The sequence below is a fragment of the Symphalangus syndactylus genome, chromosome 3, assembly GCF_028878055.3.
Source record: "Symphalangus syndactylus isolate Jambi chromosome 3, NHGRI_mSymSyn1-v2.1_pri, whole genome shotgun sequence".
Classification (NCBI taxonomy): Eukaryota; Metazoa; Chordata; class Mammalia; order Primates; family Hylobatidae; genus Symphalangus; species Symphalangus syndactylus.
Genome location: NC_072425.2, coordinates 106336212 through 106355036, shown reverse-complemented (window position 1 = coordinate 106355036; position 18825 = coordinate 106336212). Strand labels below are relative to the sequence as shown.

At 38.1% G+C, this 18825-nt stretch overlaps 1 protein-coding gene across 7 annotated transcripts in view; it reads left to right on the top strand.

Annotated features, from left to right (window-relative positions):
- CASD1 (CAS1 domain containing 1) overlaps positions 1-18825 on the top strand; it is a 128282-nt gene that overhangs the window by 53207 nt on the left and 56250 nt on the right. The window contains exons 18-19 of one of the 7 annotated variants that reach the window (XM_063634720.1): positions 629-700; positions 16465-18790. The exons of 4 other annotated variants lie outside the window; for them this stretch is intronic. In XM_063634720.1, the coding sequence (XP_063490790.1) occupies positions 629-655 (27 nt within the window). In that variant the 3' untranslated portion in view covers positions 656-700; positions 16465-18790. Of the gene's footprint in view, positions 1-628; positions 18815-18825 lie in introns of those variants that run through there. 2 more of the 7 variants (XM_063634719.1, XM_055272666.2) reach the window with 2 other exon arrangements.

The following is an 18825-nucleotide window of genomic DNA, read 5'->3' as shown; positions in this document are numbered from 1 at the left end:
TTGTCGAATTCCTGACCTCAGGTGATCCACCTTCCTCGGTCTCCCAAAATGCTAGGATATAGGCGTGAGCCACTGTGCCCAGCCAAAAATGTATTAAAATTCTTATTTGGAATTCAAAGTAAAACTAAGAAAAATGTCATAATTAAATATATTTTCCCTTTATTTTCAAATTAAAATATCTTCAATATTATACATGCCTGTGTTATATTAAAAGCTTATACGATCATTCAGTAAAAATAAAGCTTGATTCTATATCTGGCAGTTCTGTTGGTTTGTTTGGTTGTTTTAATTCTTAGGCTTTGTCTTTCTCCTTTCTATCCATCCTTAGTACTTGATTTTTGACTGTAGCCCTTTCATAAGTAGGCTAGTATTTGTTTTGTTTTGTTTTTAACAAGTCACGGGGTCAAAGTCCTGCTGATAGATGGAATGAATATGCCTTCCTTCATAAGACTAGACTAGAGACTAGACAGGTTTTTGAAGATAACTAATATTGTGAGTGGCATGATGTGTTTTTCTTAGGTTATTCAGGAGAAAATAGTGGCAGTTATTTCTGGTGTTGAGAGAAAACTAGAACTAAGAATTCAGCGCTTTCTTTCCTTGACCCCTTCCATTTTATCCCCACCTCTAGACCCTGTCACTGGGAGAGACAAAGTGATGGAAGAACATTTAGTTGAAGTCTGAGGAATCCAGTACTTTCAAAGTATGTAATGCATAAGGCACATGGAACTGGAGCCTTTTCTCAGAGACTGCAAAATTTAAAATGGAAACTATAAAGAAGTAATACCTGGGCCAGAATATCCAGGAAAAGTTTTAGAGTAACGGGAGAAGTGGGATTTGTAAAGTTGTATATTTGGATATATTATTAAGTTACACTAATATCAGTGTGGAATGGATGCAAGAATATATAGATTAATGGATAGAATCAGAAGCATAAAAACAGATTTTATCAAAAGATATTAGAATAAGGTAATGGTTTGATTTCACATTACTGGGGAAACGTAGAAATATTCTTTAAATAGCCCTGGGACTATTGCTTAATTGAGGGGTGAGAGTGATAAATTCCCATTCTTACTCTGTATACCAAAAGAAATGTAAAATGATTAATAGGTTTAAAGGCATGTAATATAAACAGTAGAAAATATAGGTGAACATCTCATTCTTAGATGAGAAATGACCCATTAAGGCTAAAGGGTAAAACCAGAATTGCTACATCTATTACATGAAAATTAAAAATTTCAGTATGCCAAAAAACATAATAGAAAAAATACAAGTGGGAACATTTTAGAACATTAATATTTGATACAAATTTAATGTCCTGGTTCATGAGCAGCCTGGCCAATATGGCAAAACCCCATCTCTACTAAAAATACAAAAAATTAGCCAGGTGTGGTGGTGGGGGCCTGTAATTCCAGCTATGTGGGAGGCTGAGGCAGGAGAATCGTCTGAACCCAGGAGGCGGAAGTTGCAATGAGCCGAGATCACACTATTGCACTCCAGCCTGGGCAACAAGAGCGAAACTCCGCCTCAAAAAAAATTAATATCCTGGGTATATAGAGAGCTCTTATAGTTTAGAAACACCAAGCTGTTTTCCAAATTTCAGTTGGTTCCTAATTCTATACAGAAGGTCACTTCATTCAAATACCTCAATATTCATTACATAAATAATTTAACTTGGAAGAACATCAGGAAACCACAGTACTCAAAGTTAGGCTTTCTATGGATGCTTTTTGGGAATTGCAGGGAGGGGAAAGATTTTTTAATGGCCACTGTTTAGTTATGCCTTCCTTAAACATTTTCCAGACTAAAATTAATTAAGACTAGGTTATATTGAGCAGAACTTTGGAACCTAAATGGCCCATCTGTCTGTCTGAGAGCACAGATTCAATTTTTTTTTTTTTCCTAAAGAGAACCTTGGTCAAACTCTAGAGTATTCTCTCAGAAACTACTGATTATTAAACTCAAGTTTGCCTAAGAGATGTCACTCCTACACCAGCTTAATGTCTCATTAAGACTGTTTTTCCTAGAACCCTAGGGTGGCTGAACTCCAGTCATGAACCCTCAGCTAGCTAATATCTATCTTCTATGGGTTTGACTGTGGTTAACAGTATTTATAAAGGAATATTAGGGATTTGCTTTTTATCACGTCCTCAGATACTTTAGAATGTACCTGATAATTAAGTCTGGCAAGCACCTAGCAAAGACCGCCTGGACAGTAACTTCCTGACTTACCCCTAGAATTTCTCTTGAGTTTGAAGCCATTGGTTAGCATTGCGGGACATTCTATAAACAATTCTATGAAACTCATTGTGTCAACTGTAGGAATGTTGATTACATCACACAATGGGCTCTTTTTGTGGAGTCTGAAGTTATTTCATTCTGACCTTACTGTAATATTTGCACCTCTTCTAAACAGTTCATTTGCTACTATCTTAGGTACATTGTGAGTTGGCTTTTTATGTTTGCCGATAAGAAGCAAGAGCTAAATTTGTGCTCCATCCAGAAAACAGGGTACTTTGGTATTATTTATATTAGTCTCATTCTTGATCCCTTTTTCCTTCTCATATACTTCAGATGATATTATTTGGCTATATTTTGCCTAGCCTTGTAAGCCATCTTACATTCTTTTTTGAAATGAGGCAGTCTGGTAGTCCTAAGTGTTTCTTCAGACCACACCAGTCAGGATGATCAAGAGTCATAGTATATACAAATAGTAGTAGTAATATTTTTGCCTTACTGGTTATGTTTGAAAATCCTAGTCTTCTAAGTCATTTATCTCCTCATTAGGGTCCCTGAGTTGCTCATGAAATGTCCCTATACAAATGTTCGCAGTTCTCTGCAATTCTCTTTATGAAAATAAGGCTGAAAGTTCTCCTTATCCTGTTCACCTCATGTGTTTCTTTTCAGCCAATACCGTTTCCTTTTTTTTTCTTTGAGATTACCAAAAATTCCAATGGTAGCTATGCCATTTCCTTCTCTAACTGCCAGTTGTTTCCTCTTTTGAAATTGCTGGCCTGTGGACCAGATGTCAGGCTGCAAACTCAAGATGTTGGTACACACTTGCCCTTATGACGTAGCAGTAACCTCTTCTATAGATGCTTCTTACTGCCATGTCAACATGTTGCAGTCTGGGTGTGGTTTCATTTTAGACCAGATGGCCTCCTACTGGGATGTAGTCTCAGCTGACCCCTTTTTCTTTTATGCCAGAGAATGCTGGAGGATTCAGGAAAATTCCTGTATTTTACAGCTTAGTTTTCCTGGCCCTTCAGAAAAATATGAGACACTGAAACAACCTGATATGATGGTGCCTAGAAGGAGTAAGGTCTTCCTTATGCTCAACCCTATCTTACATACAAAGGCCTTTGTAGAAACAGCAGTATCACCTTTAGGGGGGCTCTATGCTATGAATTTCCAATGATGTATGACAAAGTGAGTAGTGACCAAATTGCTAGAGCAATGAGTAGCAAGAAGGAACATGGAACTTGAAGACGTTGAGTGGACCACGCAAGAAAAGAGGTTATACTACCTCCCTCCTTACCCCCTTTTCCAAATATCCTAGATGGAGGCAATATTAAAGAGGCGTCTTTCATGCAAGGGTCAGAAAAGGCCTCTGTGGAGATAATAGTTAAGCTCTGGAAAACTCTTATACATAGCTAAGGAATTTGAGGGAAAACAATTTTTTTGGTGGTTTGGCCAATTAGAGAATGAAGCCATAACTAATTACTTGCCATTTTCAATTTTTTTCTTAAAATGCCTGCTTATTTTTTTTTATCCTTATGCAACTTAAGGGTTTGTCTTTTTCTTGGTAATTTAGAAGTATTCCTTGTATAATAAGGATGACAACTCTGTCTAATTTTGCAAACACTTTTCCCAGTTGCCACTTGTCTTCTGTTTTGACTGTTATTTCTTACATTTTTTGTTTTATCAAATCCATACATTTTTCATTAATAGCATAACCCTTATTTAGCCCCCCTCCCCTGCACCCCCGCTAAAAGCTGTCTACCATTTTTATCTTTTGGTATGTGTCCATAGCAGTATCCCTAAAGTGTGGAATGTGTTGCCCCCAGAACCCAAAAGAGCCTACCAGGCACTAGGAGCTTCTTTATTTGCAGTAGGGAATACAAGATGCAGCAATGTGTTTTTTATTTTGATGGACATGTCTTGTCATAGGCCTGACTGCTGGACTCTTAAAAAGTGTAAGTGGCAAGACTACTAGTCTTTTAATGACTTATTTCCCATACTCTAGAGTACATGTGTCTCACCAGGACCTCCAGTGTGATAACCAGTTTATGAGCATGATGTCCTCAACATAATCAACATAATATCCTATGGGATGTTTAGATAGTTTAGATCTCTTCAGACTATTTTATGACACACAGCAAAAGAGTTACCATAGTGAAGAAGCAAATGAGTATTTTTGTCTCTTTCATGTGAATGCAGACAATTTCTGATTAGAATGGAAAGAACACATTCATTAAGCCAGTAGACATGTACCTGAGGCCTTACTACTCTGCTCTAGCAATGAAACTTGTGTCTGGCACAACAGTTGCAGTCCAGGCTACTGCTTGGTTGAGCTTGTTGTAGTGTACTGATATTCCTCAAGATCCATCTGGTTTCTACAGGGCCAGACTAATGAATTAAAGTGATATGATAGGGACCACTATCCTTGCATTCTTTGGATCTTTAATGGTTGCACTAATACCTTCCATCACCCCTGGAATAAGAAATTGTAATTTACCCTCTTTGGCAGTTGGGGAGGCAGTTTCAAAGTCTTCCACTTGGCCTTCATCTTCTATGATAGCTCTTGCCCCTCAGGCAAAGGACCCAATTGAGGCTAACTTCAATTTTCAAGCATGTAAATTCCAATTATACATTCAGGAAATGACCACAGGGTCCTGGCTAAAGTAGTAGTAAATGGGGTGCATGGTCCAACAGGTTGGATCCATGGACGTAGTGAACCTATTTTGGCCAGAACCCCATTTACTACTTAGTCTTTGTGTGTGCCCACTCTGAAGGCCATGAAAATACTTTTGGTCTCCATGTATCAATGTCAAATAGTTATCAAAATGGCTGGTTACTCTCCTTTTAACAGCAACAATCACATTAGTAAATGTCTGTAAATCTATGAGGGAAGAACTGAAGAAAGCTTTGCAGTACTGTATATATTTGTCATTGCATCGCAGGGTTCTTTCTCTTGGGAAATTGGCTAACTCTTTAGGTAATGGGTTCCAGATCTGAACATAGTCTCAGATCTGGGAAATCAGCAAGGAATTGCAGTGTTTCATTGGGCTACAGCTCTCAGCCTCCTGCTCCTCTATTCTTGCCTTCTGGTTGTATATGTTAAGTAACACAGTGATTCCCTGCCCATCTATTTTTCCCCTAGAGACACCATATTCTATTATCTATACTACTCCTTGCTGTTAAGACCCTTTAGCTACCCCCAAGACTCTAATGGTAAAGCAACTCTGACAATTATGTGCCACTACCTGGCCTCCATTGTTTTGGGGCCTATCAACCCATTGTGAATAACAAGACTAGTTCTGTGTATATTCCCAACCCATGTTTCAGAGTCCCAGGCTTCACATAAGGGTCCTAAATTTAGCGTAATAGACCTGCCTTGGCTGAGCATTTAAACACCTCTGGTGCTCTGTAACCCTAGTTATTAAATCCTGAACTTACTTCCCACTGAAGGTATAGTTCCTCTTTGTAAGCATCCTGAAAGATCCTGTGGCTATAAAACTTAGCTTATGTCTGTTAACTGCCTTCAGCTTCTCATCCTCCATCTACAGGACAGTCATACAACTGAGTGATAACCCATTGACTTAACTGTCCCTGTAGGTGCTGTTCCTCCCAAAACCTTCAAATGCCTCAATTGTCACATTAGTAAGGGTGCTTCCCTCCACCAGGACATTTTCCCAGGTCACCACTAATGGAAATTTCAGCAATTAAGCTATCACCTATGCCAAGGACTTCATGATTCACATTCTGCTTAATAAGGGCTTCTCGTTGCCTGCCGAGCATGAGTGAGCCAGTCTCCTAACCTCATCTTACCATATACATTCTCAGACCATTCCAGGTACCAACTGTGTCACTTTGGGTTCCCTAGAAGCAGACAGAATCATATGGGCAATCCATTTACTTAGGAAAATACTTGTGAAGGATAAAGGGGAAAGGTACCAGAGATGGTCAGAGAATTGGGTAAGAAGAGCTTCAGAATGCAATGCAGCTTCAAGAAAGTCTTGGCTAGGATGATGGGGAGCTCCAAAACCAAGATTACCATTGGAAGTGTCAATCATTGAGTGGGAATGAGCTGGCTCTAGTACCGCTTCCATGCCCAGTCATTGGCTGGGATCAGTAGCCCAGGGAGAGCCAGGACTTCCTCACAATAGGTTTTTTGAAGGGAGAGCTGAGCGGCACATTTTCACGTCAACCACAAAGAATGAGGTGAGCATTTATAGTTAATAACAAATAAATGCAGAAATTTACAGTTAAATTCATGGGCTTCATCAAAACGTCAGAAATAAAACTAGGAATAGAATCGTGAAAATTCTTAGTACAGTGTACATAGAATTTTAAGCAAGGAAAGAAGGGAAACAAAATATAATTTAATTTTTATCTAATTTCTGATATGGAAAGAATAGCTCAAGCATATAAACAAAAGAAAGCAAAATGAATGTGATTATAATACTTATAAAAAAGAAATATTTCTTAGTCAAAAGAAATGCTGCAAACAAAATTGAGTCAAATTGAAAAAAAAATTGACAAATAGACCACTTTTAACAAGAACTCTTACAATTTTTTTTTTAAACACAGGTTTTCTCCAACTTATGGCTGTTTCATAGTTTATGATTCCATATAGTACTTTAATTCCATTACTTTGGTCTCCATTACATAAATAGTTTAGCTTGGAGGGTGCATCAGGAAGCAACACTGCTTAAAGCTAGGCATTCTAATGGAAGCTTTATTGAGTTTTCTCTCTGTTTTTTTCAAATGTGCCGTACTGGGCTTTTGGTTACACCTTCCTTAAACATTTAACAGAGTAAAATTTATGAGTCTGTGCTATATGGAGCAGAAATCTAGGCCCTCAATTGACCATTTGTTTGTGATTAAGAGCAAATTCAGTTTCTTCCTGAGGAGAACCTTAGCCAGGTCTTAACTACCCCTCGGCTCATCATGGTGTGGCAGTATGATGGCTCTTCTGGTTAGGCTTTTTAGCATGCGGAAATATTTCTCCTAACCCTGGAGGATCCTCTAGCAGTTTATACTTCAATTTGTACTCTCAATCATCCAAACAGAATAGCTATACTCCAGATATTTACCAGGGGTGTTATACACTTTCACATTTATTCTACTAACTGTGATGTTTAGTCTTACTGCTTCCATCCTTTTTTTTTTAAATCTTTCTGTTACAGATTTATTTCCTATTGGAACCAAGTCTGTGAGTTCACACCCACATGCCAGATTTTGCTTCATGATTGTCAGAGGCTAGTACTCATCCATCTTGTTTTATATGTATTTTTTGTTGACTGCTCTTTATTATAGTGATTTATTTTTCTCTTTTCTAACATGTTGAAATGGCCTAGTTTTTATTTATTTTCTATTGATTTGAGCCTCCTATACCCTGCTTCTGTCATACCAGTGGTTACCTTATCTTTCTTCAGAATCCTAATATTATCTGAGTAGGGCCATGTAAAAGAAAGACATATTATTGAAACAAAAATGAAAATTGCCATGAGCCCATTTTTTTACCTCATGAAGCATGTGTACACTTCATTTTTGGCAAGGTACTAGCCTTGAAAATACCAATGCAGTAAGGGGATTTCAGAAAGAAGACACCAGAGAGTTTGTAAGCCCCTCTCTCTCAACATTCTGGTCATCTTTAAAATACCAGGGAAGCTATGTGGAGAGAACCGAAATAGTAATGTCTACTATTGCCAGCCTATGCCTGCTAGCTGCTTTTTTCAAAGGCAAGGTCCTTTATTATTTCCTTGTTATGTATGTATTTTGAATAGGGAATATATTTAGATGGTTCAAAAATAAAATATTAAGGGCAGATAGTGAAAAGTTTTATTTTGCCTCTAGAATTCCTCATCTGCCTAGTTCCCATGACTGCTGCTCCCCAACTACACATAGCCAGTCTTACTATATTTTTATATATTCTTACAGAGTTCCTTTATACATTATAAGGAAATGGAAATATATATTCCTTTAACATTTATCCTAAATTAACTTATAAAGTTCATGTGATTCCAACATGAATATTGATAGGTTTTTAAAGAAATAAGCTTATTCTGAATTATATTTGGAAAAATAAGAATTGCAAGAAAACCTCTGATTTAAAAGAAGAGCAGTATGGGAGGGTACTTTCACCAGAAATAAAAATGTATTATTTTATAACATTGTGTGACATAATATAATAGAAAGCCTCTCTAATTAAAACTGTGTGGAGCTGATGCATGCATAGCTAGTGATACAGAGTAAAAAGTACATAAATCGTCCCATACATGTCTATGAATTTAGTATATGCTATAGGTAGTAACTCAAGTCAGTTGCAAAAAGATGGATTGTTTAATAAATAATACTGGCAAGAAGGTTGTCATTTTAAACAAAATTAAGTTGGATCCCTACCATACATCATAAAAGTATAGAAAAACTACAAATGATATCCTGTATTACTTTGGAATGATAAAGTATTCTTTATTCAAAAACTATTCAAAATCCAGAAGTCATAAAAGATTGACAAAATCTGCTATATTAGAAAAAATTTTTTTGCAAAGCAAAAACAAGTAAATCCAAAGATAGACTGAGAAAAGGCATTTGTATCTTATAGATAAAAGGCTAATCTCCCCAAAATACAAAGACTTCCTAGGCATTGATGAGAAAAGAACAAACGACAGATAAGTGAAGTGGGTGCTATGGTCTGAATGTGTATGAATTAGTATGTTGAAACCTAATCACCAATGTGATGGTATTTGGAGATGGGGCCTTTGGGAGATGATTAGGTCATGAGGGCAAACCCTCATGAATGGGATTATTGCCCTTATAAAAGAAGCCCCAGGGAGTTTCCTTGCCCCTTCCACCGTGTGTGGACACAGAAAATGGCCATCTAGGAATCAGGAAATGGACCCTTTCCAGACATCAACTCTACCAGCACTTTGATCTTGTACTTCCTAGCCTTCCATACTGTGAGAAATAAATTTCTGTTGTTCATAAGCTACCCAGTCTCTGGTATATATTATAGCAGCCCAAATGGACTAAGACAGAGGGGAAGCAGTATAAGCAAACTGTTCACAGAAAGGGAAATATTAATGCCTTTTAAATATATGACAAGATACAAGTTGATAAGACACTGTGTTGAGTGAAGGTTATGGCAGGACAGCACAGATGCATTGCTGTGGGAATATAAATTCCTAGGGTCCCTATGGAGGGCATTCTAGATACACATATTAAAATAAAAAATGTATATACCACATCTGGTAATTTATACTCATATTGGTGGAAAAGGGTATATAAATAAGGTCATTCACTGCAGTATTACTTGTAATTGATTGTACAATTGATAATTGTAATTGGAACTAATATCATCAATAAAGGAATAGTGGATTGATGACGTGGTAACCATAACTATATAACACCATGTAGTGGTAACAAAGAACGGGGAGATTATGGGAAATTTCCTAGGGAAAAATCCCAAGGAATATTGCTAAGTGAAAAAAAAGTTTCAGAAATCTGAGTATATTTTGTTTTTAAGAAGAGAGGGTCTCACTCACTCTGTCACCCAGGCTGGAGAGCAGTGGTGCAATTTTGGCTCACTGCAGCCTCAATCTCCTGGGCTCCAGTAATCCTCCTGTCTCAGCCTCCCAAGTAGTTTGGCACCTCTGTGCTTGGCTAGTTTTTGAATTTTTTGTATAGATAGGAGTCTATCTATGTTGTCCAGACTGGTCTCAAACTCCAGGCCTCAAGTGGTCCTCCCACCTCAGCCTCCCAAAGTACTAGGATTACAGGTGTGAGCCACCACACCAGGCATGAAGTGTGTCTCTTGTAGACAGCATATAGTTGGATCATTAAAAAAACTCCATTCTACCAATCTCTGACTTTTTTTTTTCTTTTTTGAGATGGAGTCTTACTCTGTCGCCCAGGCTGGAGTGCAGTGGTGTGATCTCGGCTCACTGCAAGGTCTGCCTCCTGGGTTCATACCATTCTTCTGTCTCAGCCTCCCAAGTAGCTGGGACTACGGGTGCCCGCCACCATGCCCAGCTAATTTTTTGTATTTTTAGTAGAGACAGGGTTTCACCATGTTAGACAGGATGGTCTTGATCTCCTGACCTTGTGATCCACCTGCCTCAGCCTCCCAAAGTGCTGGGATTACAGGCGTGAGCCACCGCACCTGGCCCAATCTCTGACTTTTCATTGCAAAGTTTAATCCATTTAAAATACAAGGATTTACTTCTGCCATTTTATTAATTATTTTCTGCCTGTCTTATTATTTTTTTTGTCCTCTATTTCCTCCACTACTGCCTCTTTTCATGTTTAGTTGATTTTTCTGTAATGAAAGGTTTTGATTCCCTTCTCACTTATTTTTGTGTACCTTCTATAATTATTTTCTTTGTTATTACTATGGAACTCATTTAACATCCTAAATTTGAATTGATAACTGCAATAGCATACAAAATTTCTGCTTCTATACAGCTGTATCCCCTTTTATGTTATTGATGTCACAAATTACATTTTTATGCATTGTGTGTCCAATAATATAGATTTATGTTTTACACATTTGTCTTTTTTTTGGGCGGGGATGGAGTCTCCCTCTGTCACCCAGGCTGGAGTGCAGTGGCGTGATCTCAGCTCACTGCAACATCCACCTCCTAGGTTCAAGCGATTCTCCTGCCCCAGCCTCCTGAGTAGCTGGGACTACAGACGTGCACCACCATGCCCAGTTAATTTTTCTATTTTTAGTGGAGACGGGGTTTCACCATGTTGGCCAGGCTGATCTCCAACTCTGGACCTCAGGCGATCCAACCACCTTGGCCTCCCAAAGTGCTGGGATTACAGGAATGAGTCACCATGTCCAGCCCACGTTTGTCTTTTAAATCATGTAGAAAATAAAAAGTGGAGATATAAAGCAAAATTACAATAGTATCAGCTTTTTTATTTGCTGATGTATTTAACTTTACTGGAGATCTTTATTTCTTTATATGGCTTTGAGTTACTGTTGAGTGTCCTTTACCCTGAAGTACTACCTTGAGCAGTTCTTGTAGGACAGATCTATTGGTAAGAGAATGCTTCAGCTTTTCTTTATCTGGAAATATCTTAAATTCTCCTTTTTTTTTTTTTTTTTTTTTTTTTGAGACAGAGTCTCACTGTGTCACCCAGGCTGGAAAGCAATAGTGCAATCACAGCTCACTGCAGTCTTGACCTCCCAGGCTTAAGTGATCCTCCCACTGCAGCCTCCCAAGTAGCTGGTACCACAGGCCCATGCCACCCTGCCTGGCTAATTGTTTAATTTTTGTAGAGACAAGGTCTCCCTATGTAGCCCAGGCTGATCTTGAACTCCTGGGCTCAAGCAATCCTCCTGCTTCAGCCTCCCAAAGTACTGGGATTACAGGCATGAGCCACCATGTCCAGTCACACACTTCCCATCCCCATTTTTGAAGGACAGTTTGCCAGACATAGAATTCTTAGTTGACAGGTTCCCCACTGCCGCCACCCCTGCAGGATGTAATAACTATGAGGATCTTGATCCAGAAAACCTAAACTGCCTTGAACTTATTTTTAGTAGAAATTTAGATTTTAAGGGTGCTGCCAGTGAGGGCTCAAAAGAAAATAAGAAACAGTATTTGAACCTGCATGAAGGGAGGTTCTTGTCATGTAGTGGTAGAAAGCTTAGGGAAATTGTTTCCTGGAAATAGAACTCACAAATGATAAACTTAGATACGTAGTTAAGGATATTTCCAAGCAAGATATTGAAGATATGCCTGGTTTGCTTACAGTAAAAAGTGAGAGAAAGGAGACAAAAAGTAACCAAGACTGTATGACTTTTAAAATTCCAGCTTCTCTGTGTAGCAAAATAAGCCTAGAATCAGAAATGGCTGCCAAAAGTGTGGCACAAAAAGATGGTCGAGTGTATGACTGTACAACCTTTTACTAAAACCTGAAAAAAAAATGGTCAGAAGATGAAGTTGTATAAATGACACTTACAAGAGATTAAGGTTGTGCCTTACAGATCTTCCCAAACTAGGGGGCTTCTAGGAAACATAAAAGTGGTGTCCCTCAGCAGGAGGCCAAAATAGAGAAGGAATTCTCTCAGAAACATCTGGGATTGTGGCTTTTGTCTAATGAAGTTAATATCCATGAAATCCATGGGATGCCCTTAACATTTTTTCTTTCATTTTGACCTTGGAGAATCTGATGATTATGTGTCTTGGGGTTGATCTTCTCCTGGAGTATTTTACTGGGACTCTCTAGATTTCCTAAATTTGAATGAGATTACAGGCATGAGCCACCATGCCTGGCTAATAATTTTTATCTTAAAGTTTATTTTCCTGATATCATATTCCAGCTTTCTTTTGGTCAACATTTTTCTGGAATATCTTTTCTTCTGTAATTTCACTTTCAACTTATTTGAGTCTCTGAATCTCAATTGTGTCTCTTGAAGACAACATATAGTTGGATTATGTTTTTTTGTTGACTTGGCTTGGTTGTTGGTGGTATATAGGAATGCTAGTGATTTTTGTACATTGATCATTTCTCTAATGATCAGTGATATTGAACTTTTCTTCATATGCTTGGCCACTTGTATGTCTTCTTTTGAAAAGTGTCAATTTATGTCCTTTGCCCACTTTTTAATGGGGTTGTTTGTTTTTCTGTTGTAAATTTGTTTAAGTTCCTTATTGATGCTGGATATTAGACCTTTGTTAGATGCATAGTTTGCAAGTATTTTCTCCCATTCTGTAGGTTGTCTGTTCACTTTGTTGACAGTTTCTTTTGCTGTGAAGAAGCTCTTAAGTTTAATTAGATCCCATTTGTCAATTTTTTGCTTTTGTTTTGATTGCTTTTGGTGTCTTTGTCATGAAATCTTTGTCCATTCCTATGCCCAGGATGGTATTGCCTAGGTTGTCTTTCAGGGTTTTTATAATTTGGGGTTTTATATTTAAGCCTTTAGCCCATCTTGAGTTGACTTTTTATATGGTGTAAGGAAGGAGACAAATTCCAATCTTCTGCACATGGCTAGCCAGTTATCCTAGCACCATTTGTTGAATAGGGAGTCTTTTCCCCATTGTATGTTTTGTCAGCTTTGTTGATCAGATGGTCATAGGGGTGCAGGCTTATATCCTCTGTTCTGTTCCATTGGCCTATGTTCCTGTTTTTGTACCAGCACCATGCTGTTTTGGCTACTGTAGCACTGTAGTATAGTTTGAGGGGTCAGGTAACACAGTGCTTCCAGCACTGTTCTTTGTGCTTAGGACTGCTTTGGCTATTCAGGCTCTTTTTTGGTTCCATATGAATTTTAAAATAGTTTTTTTCTAGTTCTGTGAAGAGTGTCATTGGTAGTTTGATGAGAATAGCATTGAATCTGTAAATTGCGTTGGGCATTATGCCCATTTTAATAATATTGGTCCTTCCCATCCATGAGCATGGGAAGTTTTTCCATTTGTTTGTGTCTTCTCTGATTTCTTTGAGCAGTGTTTTGTAATTCTCATTGTAGAGATCTTTCACCTCCCTGATTAGCTGTATCTTAGGTATTTTATCCTTTTTCTGGCAATTGTGAATGGAATTGCCTTTCTGATTTGGCTCGTGGCTTGGCTGTTGTTGGTGTATAGGAATGCTAGTGATTTTCGTACATTGATTTTGCATCCTGAAACTGCTGTAGTTGCTTATTAGTGAAAGGAGCTTTTGGGCTGAGACTATGGGGTTTTTCAGGATGTAGAATCATGTTTGTCTGCAAACAGAATAGTTTGATTTCCACTTTTCTTGTTTGGATGCCCTTTATTTCTTTCTCTTTCTTGATTGTTCTGGCTAGGACTTCCAGTACTATGTTGAATAGGAGTGATGAGAGAGGGCATTCTTGTCTTGTACTGATTTTTAAGGAGAATGCTTTCAGCTTTTGCCCATTCAGTATAATGTTGGCTGTGGGTTTGTCATAGATGGCTGTCATTATTTTGAAGTATGTTCCTTCAATACGTAGTTTATTGGGAGTTTTTAATATGAAGTGGTGTTGAATTTTATTGAAAGCCTTTTCTGCATCTATTGAGATAACCATATGGTTTTTGTCTGCACTTTTGTTTATGTGATTAATCACATTTATTGATTTGTGTATGTTGAACCAACTTTGAATCCCAGGATGAAACCACCTTGTTTGCGGTGGATTAGCTTTTTGATGTGCTGCTGGATTCAGTTTGCAAGTATTTTGTTGAGGATTTTTGCATCAATATTCATCAAGGATATTGGCCTGCAGTTTTCTTTTTTGTTTTATGTCTCTGACAGGTTTTGGTATCAGGATTATGCTGGCCTCATAGAATGAGTTGAGGAGGAGTCCCACCTCCTTAATTTTTTGGAATAATTTCTATAGGAATGATACCAGCTCTTCTTTGTACATCTGATAGAATTTGACTGTGAATCCATCAGGTCCAGGTCTTTTTTTGGTTGGTAGGCTACTTACTACTGATTCAGTTTTGGAGCTTGTTATTAGTCTGTTCAGGGAATCAATTTCTTCCTGATTCAGTCTTGGGAGGATATATGTGTCCAAGAATTTATCCATCTCTTCTACATTTTCTAGTTTGTGTGCATAGAGGTATTCATAGTAGTTTCTGATGGTTATTTTTATTTCTTTGTGGTCAGTGGTAACATTCCCATCATCATTTCTGATTGTTTTATTTGGATCTTCTCTCTTTTCTCCTTTATTAGTCCAGCTAGCAACCATCTATCTTAATGATTTAAAAAAAAAAAAAGCAGTTCCTGGGCCGGGTGTGGTGGCTCATGTTTGTAATCCCAGGACTTTAGGAGGCCAAGGCGGGCGGATCACGAGTTCAGGAGATCAAGACCATCCTGGCTAACACGGTGAAACCCCATCTCTACTAAAAATACAAAAAATTAGCCAGGCGTGGCAGCGGTTCCCTGTAGTCCCAGCTACTCAGGAAGCTGAGGCAGGAGAATGGCATGAACCCGGGAGGCAGAGCTTGCAGTGAGCCAAAATCACGCCACTGCACTCCAGCCTGTATGACAGAGGGAGACTCCATCTCAAAACAAACAAACAAACAAACACCCCAATTCCTGGATTTGTTGATCTTTGAATGGTTTTTCATGTCTCAGTCTCCTTCAGTTCAGCTCTAATTTTGGTTGTTTCTTGTCTTCTGCTAGCTTTGGGGTTGATTTGTTCTTGCGTCTTGAATTCTTTCAGTTGTAATGTTAAGTTGTTAATTTAAGATCTTCCCAACTTTTTGATATGGGCATTTAGTGCTATGAATTTGCCTCTTAACACTGCCTTAGCTGTGTCCCAGAGATTCTGGTATGTTTTATCTTTGTTTTAATTATTTTTAAAGAATTTCTTGATTTCCGCCTTAATTTCATTATTTACCCAAAAGTCATTAAGGAGCATGTTGTTTAATTTCCATGTAATTGCATGGTTTTGAGTGATTCTCTTAGTCTTAACATCTGTTTCTTTGTGCTCTGGTCCCAGAGAGTGTTTGGTATGATTTCCATTCTTTTGCATTTGCTGAGGATTGTTGTATGTTCAATTATATGGTCAATTTTAGAGTATGTGCCATGTAGTGATGAGAATGCATACTCTGTTTTTTTGGGTGGAGAGTTCTGTAGAGGTCCATCAGATCCATTTGGTCCAATGTTGAGTTCATGTCCTGAATATCCTTGTTAATTTTCTGCCTCAGTGATCTGTCTAATACTGTCAGTAGGACTCCCTTTAATATTTCTGGTAGGGCAGGCTTTCTAGCATTTTTTTAGTTTGTGTTTATCTGGGAATGTCTTAAATTCTTCTTCAGTTTTTCAAAATAAGTTTGCTGGATATAAAATCTTTGGTTGATGATTTTTTTCTCCCAAGGACTTTGAATATGTCATCCCACTGCCTTCTTGCCTACATGGTTTCTGATGAGAAATCTACTGTTAATCTTGTTGAGGAGCCCTTGCACCTATTGAATTACATTTTTCTTTCTGCTTTCAAGAGTCTTTCTTTGTCTTTGTCTTTCAATAGTTAGATCATCATGTGTCTAAGTGTGGATCTCTGAATTTGTGCTTCTTGGAGTTCATTGAGCTCTTGAATGTGTAATGTTTTTCATCAAAGTTTTAGAAGTTTTGGCCATTGTTTCTTGATGTATTCTTCCTGTCTGTCTCTTGCTCTGTCTCTCTTCTCCTTCTGAGATTCCCATTATGCATATGATGATATGCTTATGGAGTAAGACAGGTCTCTCAATCTCTATTTATTTACTTTCATTCTTTTTTCGTTTTATTCCTCAGACTGGATAACCTCAATTGTCCCATATTCAAGTTTGCTGATTCTTTCTGCTGCCTGCTCAAATCTGCTGTTAAATCTTTGGGCAGGAGGATTGGGTTGCTCAAATCTTATACATTTCAAAGAAATGTTTATCTTCAGGCCTGGCCATTGGCTGGCCCCTGGAAGGTAGCCTCTGAGCCCTTGGAATATTCTTCCTGATATGAGTTTCTGTATGCCAAAAGCCCTGAACCATGCTGTATTTATGGTATTTATTGTAAACACCTGTTTTTGTATGATTAAGCCCTTGGGCTACACTGTACCAGTTTGACTGGATAAGTTTATCCTAGAAAATTGATTTATGATGAATGCCTGGTTTTGCTCTGTGGTGAAGACTGGATGGAGTTTGAGTAGCTGAGGTCATTCATATGGGCACTGCATGCCTACGTGACTGACCCCCAACAAAAGCTCTGGATACCAAGGCTTAGGTGAGCTTTCCTAGCAACACTTCACATGTGTAGTCACACATTCCTGCTGGAACAATTAAGGGCATCCCCTCCACTGGGAGGGGATACTTGGAAGTTTGAACCTGATTTCTCCTGGACTTAATCCATGTAACTGCTCCCTCTGTCAACTGTGATATATCCTTTTGCTGTAATAAACTGTAACCCATGAATATGGCAGTGTCTGAGTTCTGTGAGTCTTTCCAGTGAATCATTGAACCTGAGTATGGTATTGAAAATTCCCAATACAGCCCCTGTAGTGAAGTTTTCATCTCAGTTATTTTCCTGTTTATTTCAGAATTTCTGTTTCTTATAATTTATATCTTTTTATTGATATTCTCTATTTGTTGGGATATTAGTCTCATACTTGCATTTAGTTCTTTAGACACAGTTTCCTTTAGTTCTCTAGATATATTTAAAATAACTGATTTAAAGTACTTGCCTAGTAGGTCCAACTTCTATGTTTCCTGGGCAGTTTCTATTCATTGATTTCCCATGTATGAACCATGCTTTCTTGATTCTTTGCACATTTATATGTGGTTTTGTGTGTTTTTGAAAACTGGATCTTTTAAGTAATATGTTGATCCTGGAAATCAGATTATCCTCCCCACTTCTGCTCCCCAAAGCGTTGTTTTGTGACTTTTGTAAACTAATCCTATAAAGTCCATATTCTTGGTCATGTGTAGCCACTGAAGTCTCCGCTTAGTTATCTTAGTGGTCAGCTAATAATTAAGCAGATATTTTCTTACATGCCTTTGCAAAGGAGTTCTGTGTGAATGTTGGGGAATGCTTTAAAAACTGAGACAGGCAGTTGATAGCTCTGTGTTAGCATTCACTGTCTGATTGCACAGAGACTCAGGGTTATCCCAAGGTGAGAGCATAGGGCTTTCTTAGGTCTTTACTGAGCAGTCACACAGCCCTACACATTCATGTGTAGATTCCAAAAAGATAATGAAACTTTTCAAAGCCTCTATGGAAATCTCATTCCCTAAGCTTTTCCTGATAAGTTCTTTGGTTAATCAATTGTTTGTCCCAGTTGTTATCCACAATTTTAGGCAGCTGGAAAGTTTATAAATTGCCTGTTTTCAAAAATACCCCAGGGAGAGCTCTGAGTCAGGTCAAATAAAGACAACTTTGCAAGTGGGTCATCAAGGGAACTACCAGACAGGTAAAATGACAATTCTCTTCATTAGAGGCTTAGAAGGAACTCTACCTTTGTTCCGTCTCTTTTGGGAGCTACCAAACAGCTGCTTTTCACCATGATTGCAGAATGTTTTCAAAGCTACTATGGTGCTGGAGAGGGAAAGATGAGAATAGGGCCAGGTAAAGTGCCATGAAGCTTGCCGTTCTTACCAAGATTCTACTGTTTTTCCTGAATAAACCCACCCTGGATTGCTAAAACTGTAGCAAAGTTTGGTTAACTTCTAGAGTTTTACACTTTTTAGTGCTGACAATTTTTACCAGTTTTCTTATTTGTTGAGAAGAGAATTTTCTGTCTTTACCATCTTTACAAACCCAGAGTAATTTAAAAATGTAAATTGCATGTTATTTTTCTACTTCAAATGCTTTATTTCCAATGTTTTTAGAATAAAATCCGAACTCCACAGTCAAAGTCTATAAGACTAATAGGACTCTGTTTACATCTCCAGAATCATCTTTAATCCCACTTCCCCCTCATCAGTATGTTCCAACAACACAGAGATCCTTCATATTCTTGAGAGTCAAGCGTTACCTAACCCAGCTGCCTGTAGTATATAAATAATTGGTTTCTGACCGTTCTGTTGGTCCTCCACTTTTTTTCTGTTGGCCTTATTTTCACCCCAAATTCAAGTATATTGGATAAGAGCCCCCCACCCATTTGCCAGTCTCAGTAAAATTAAATTA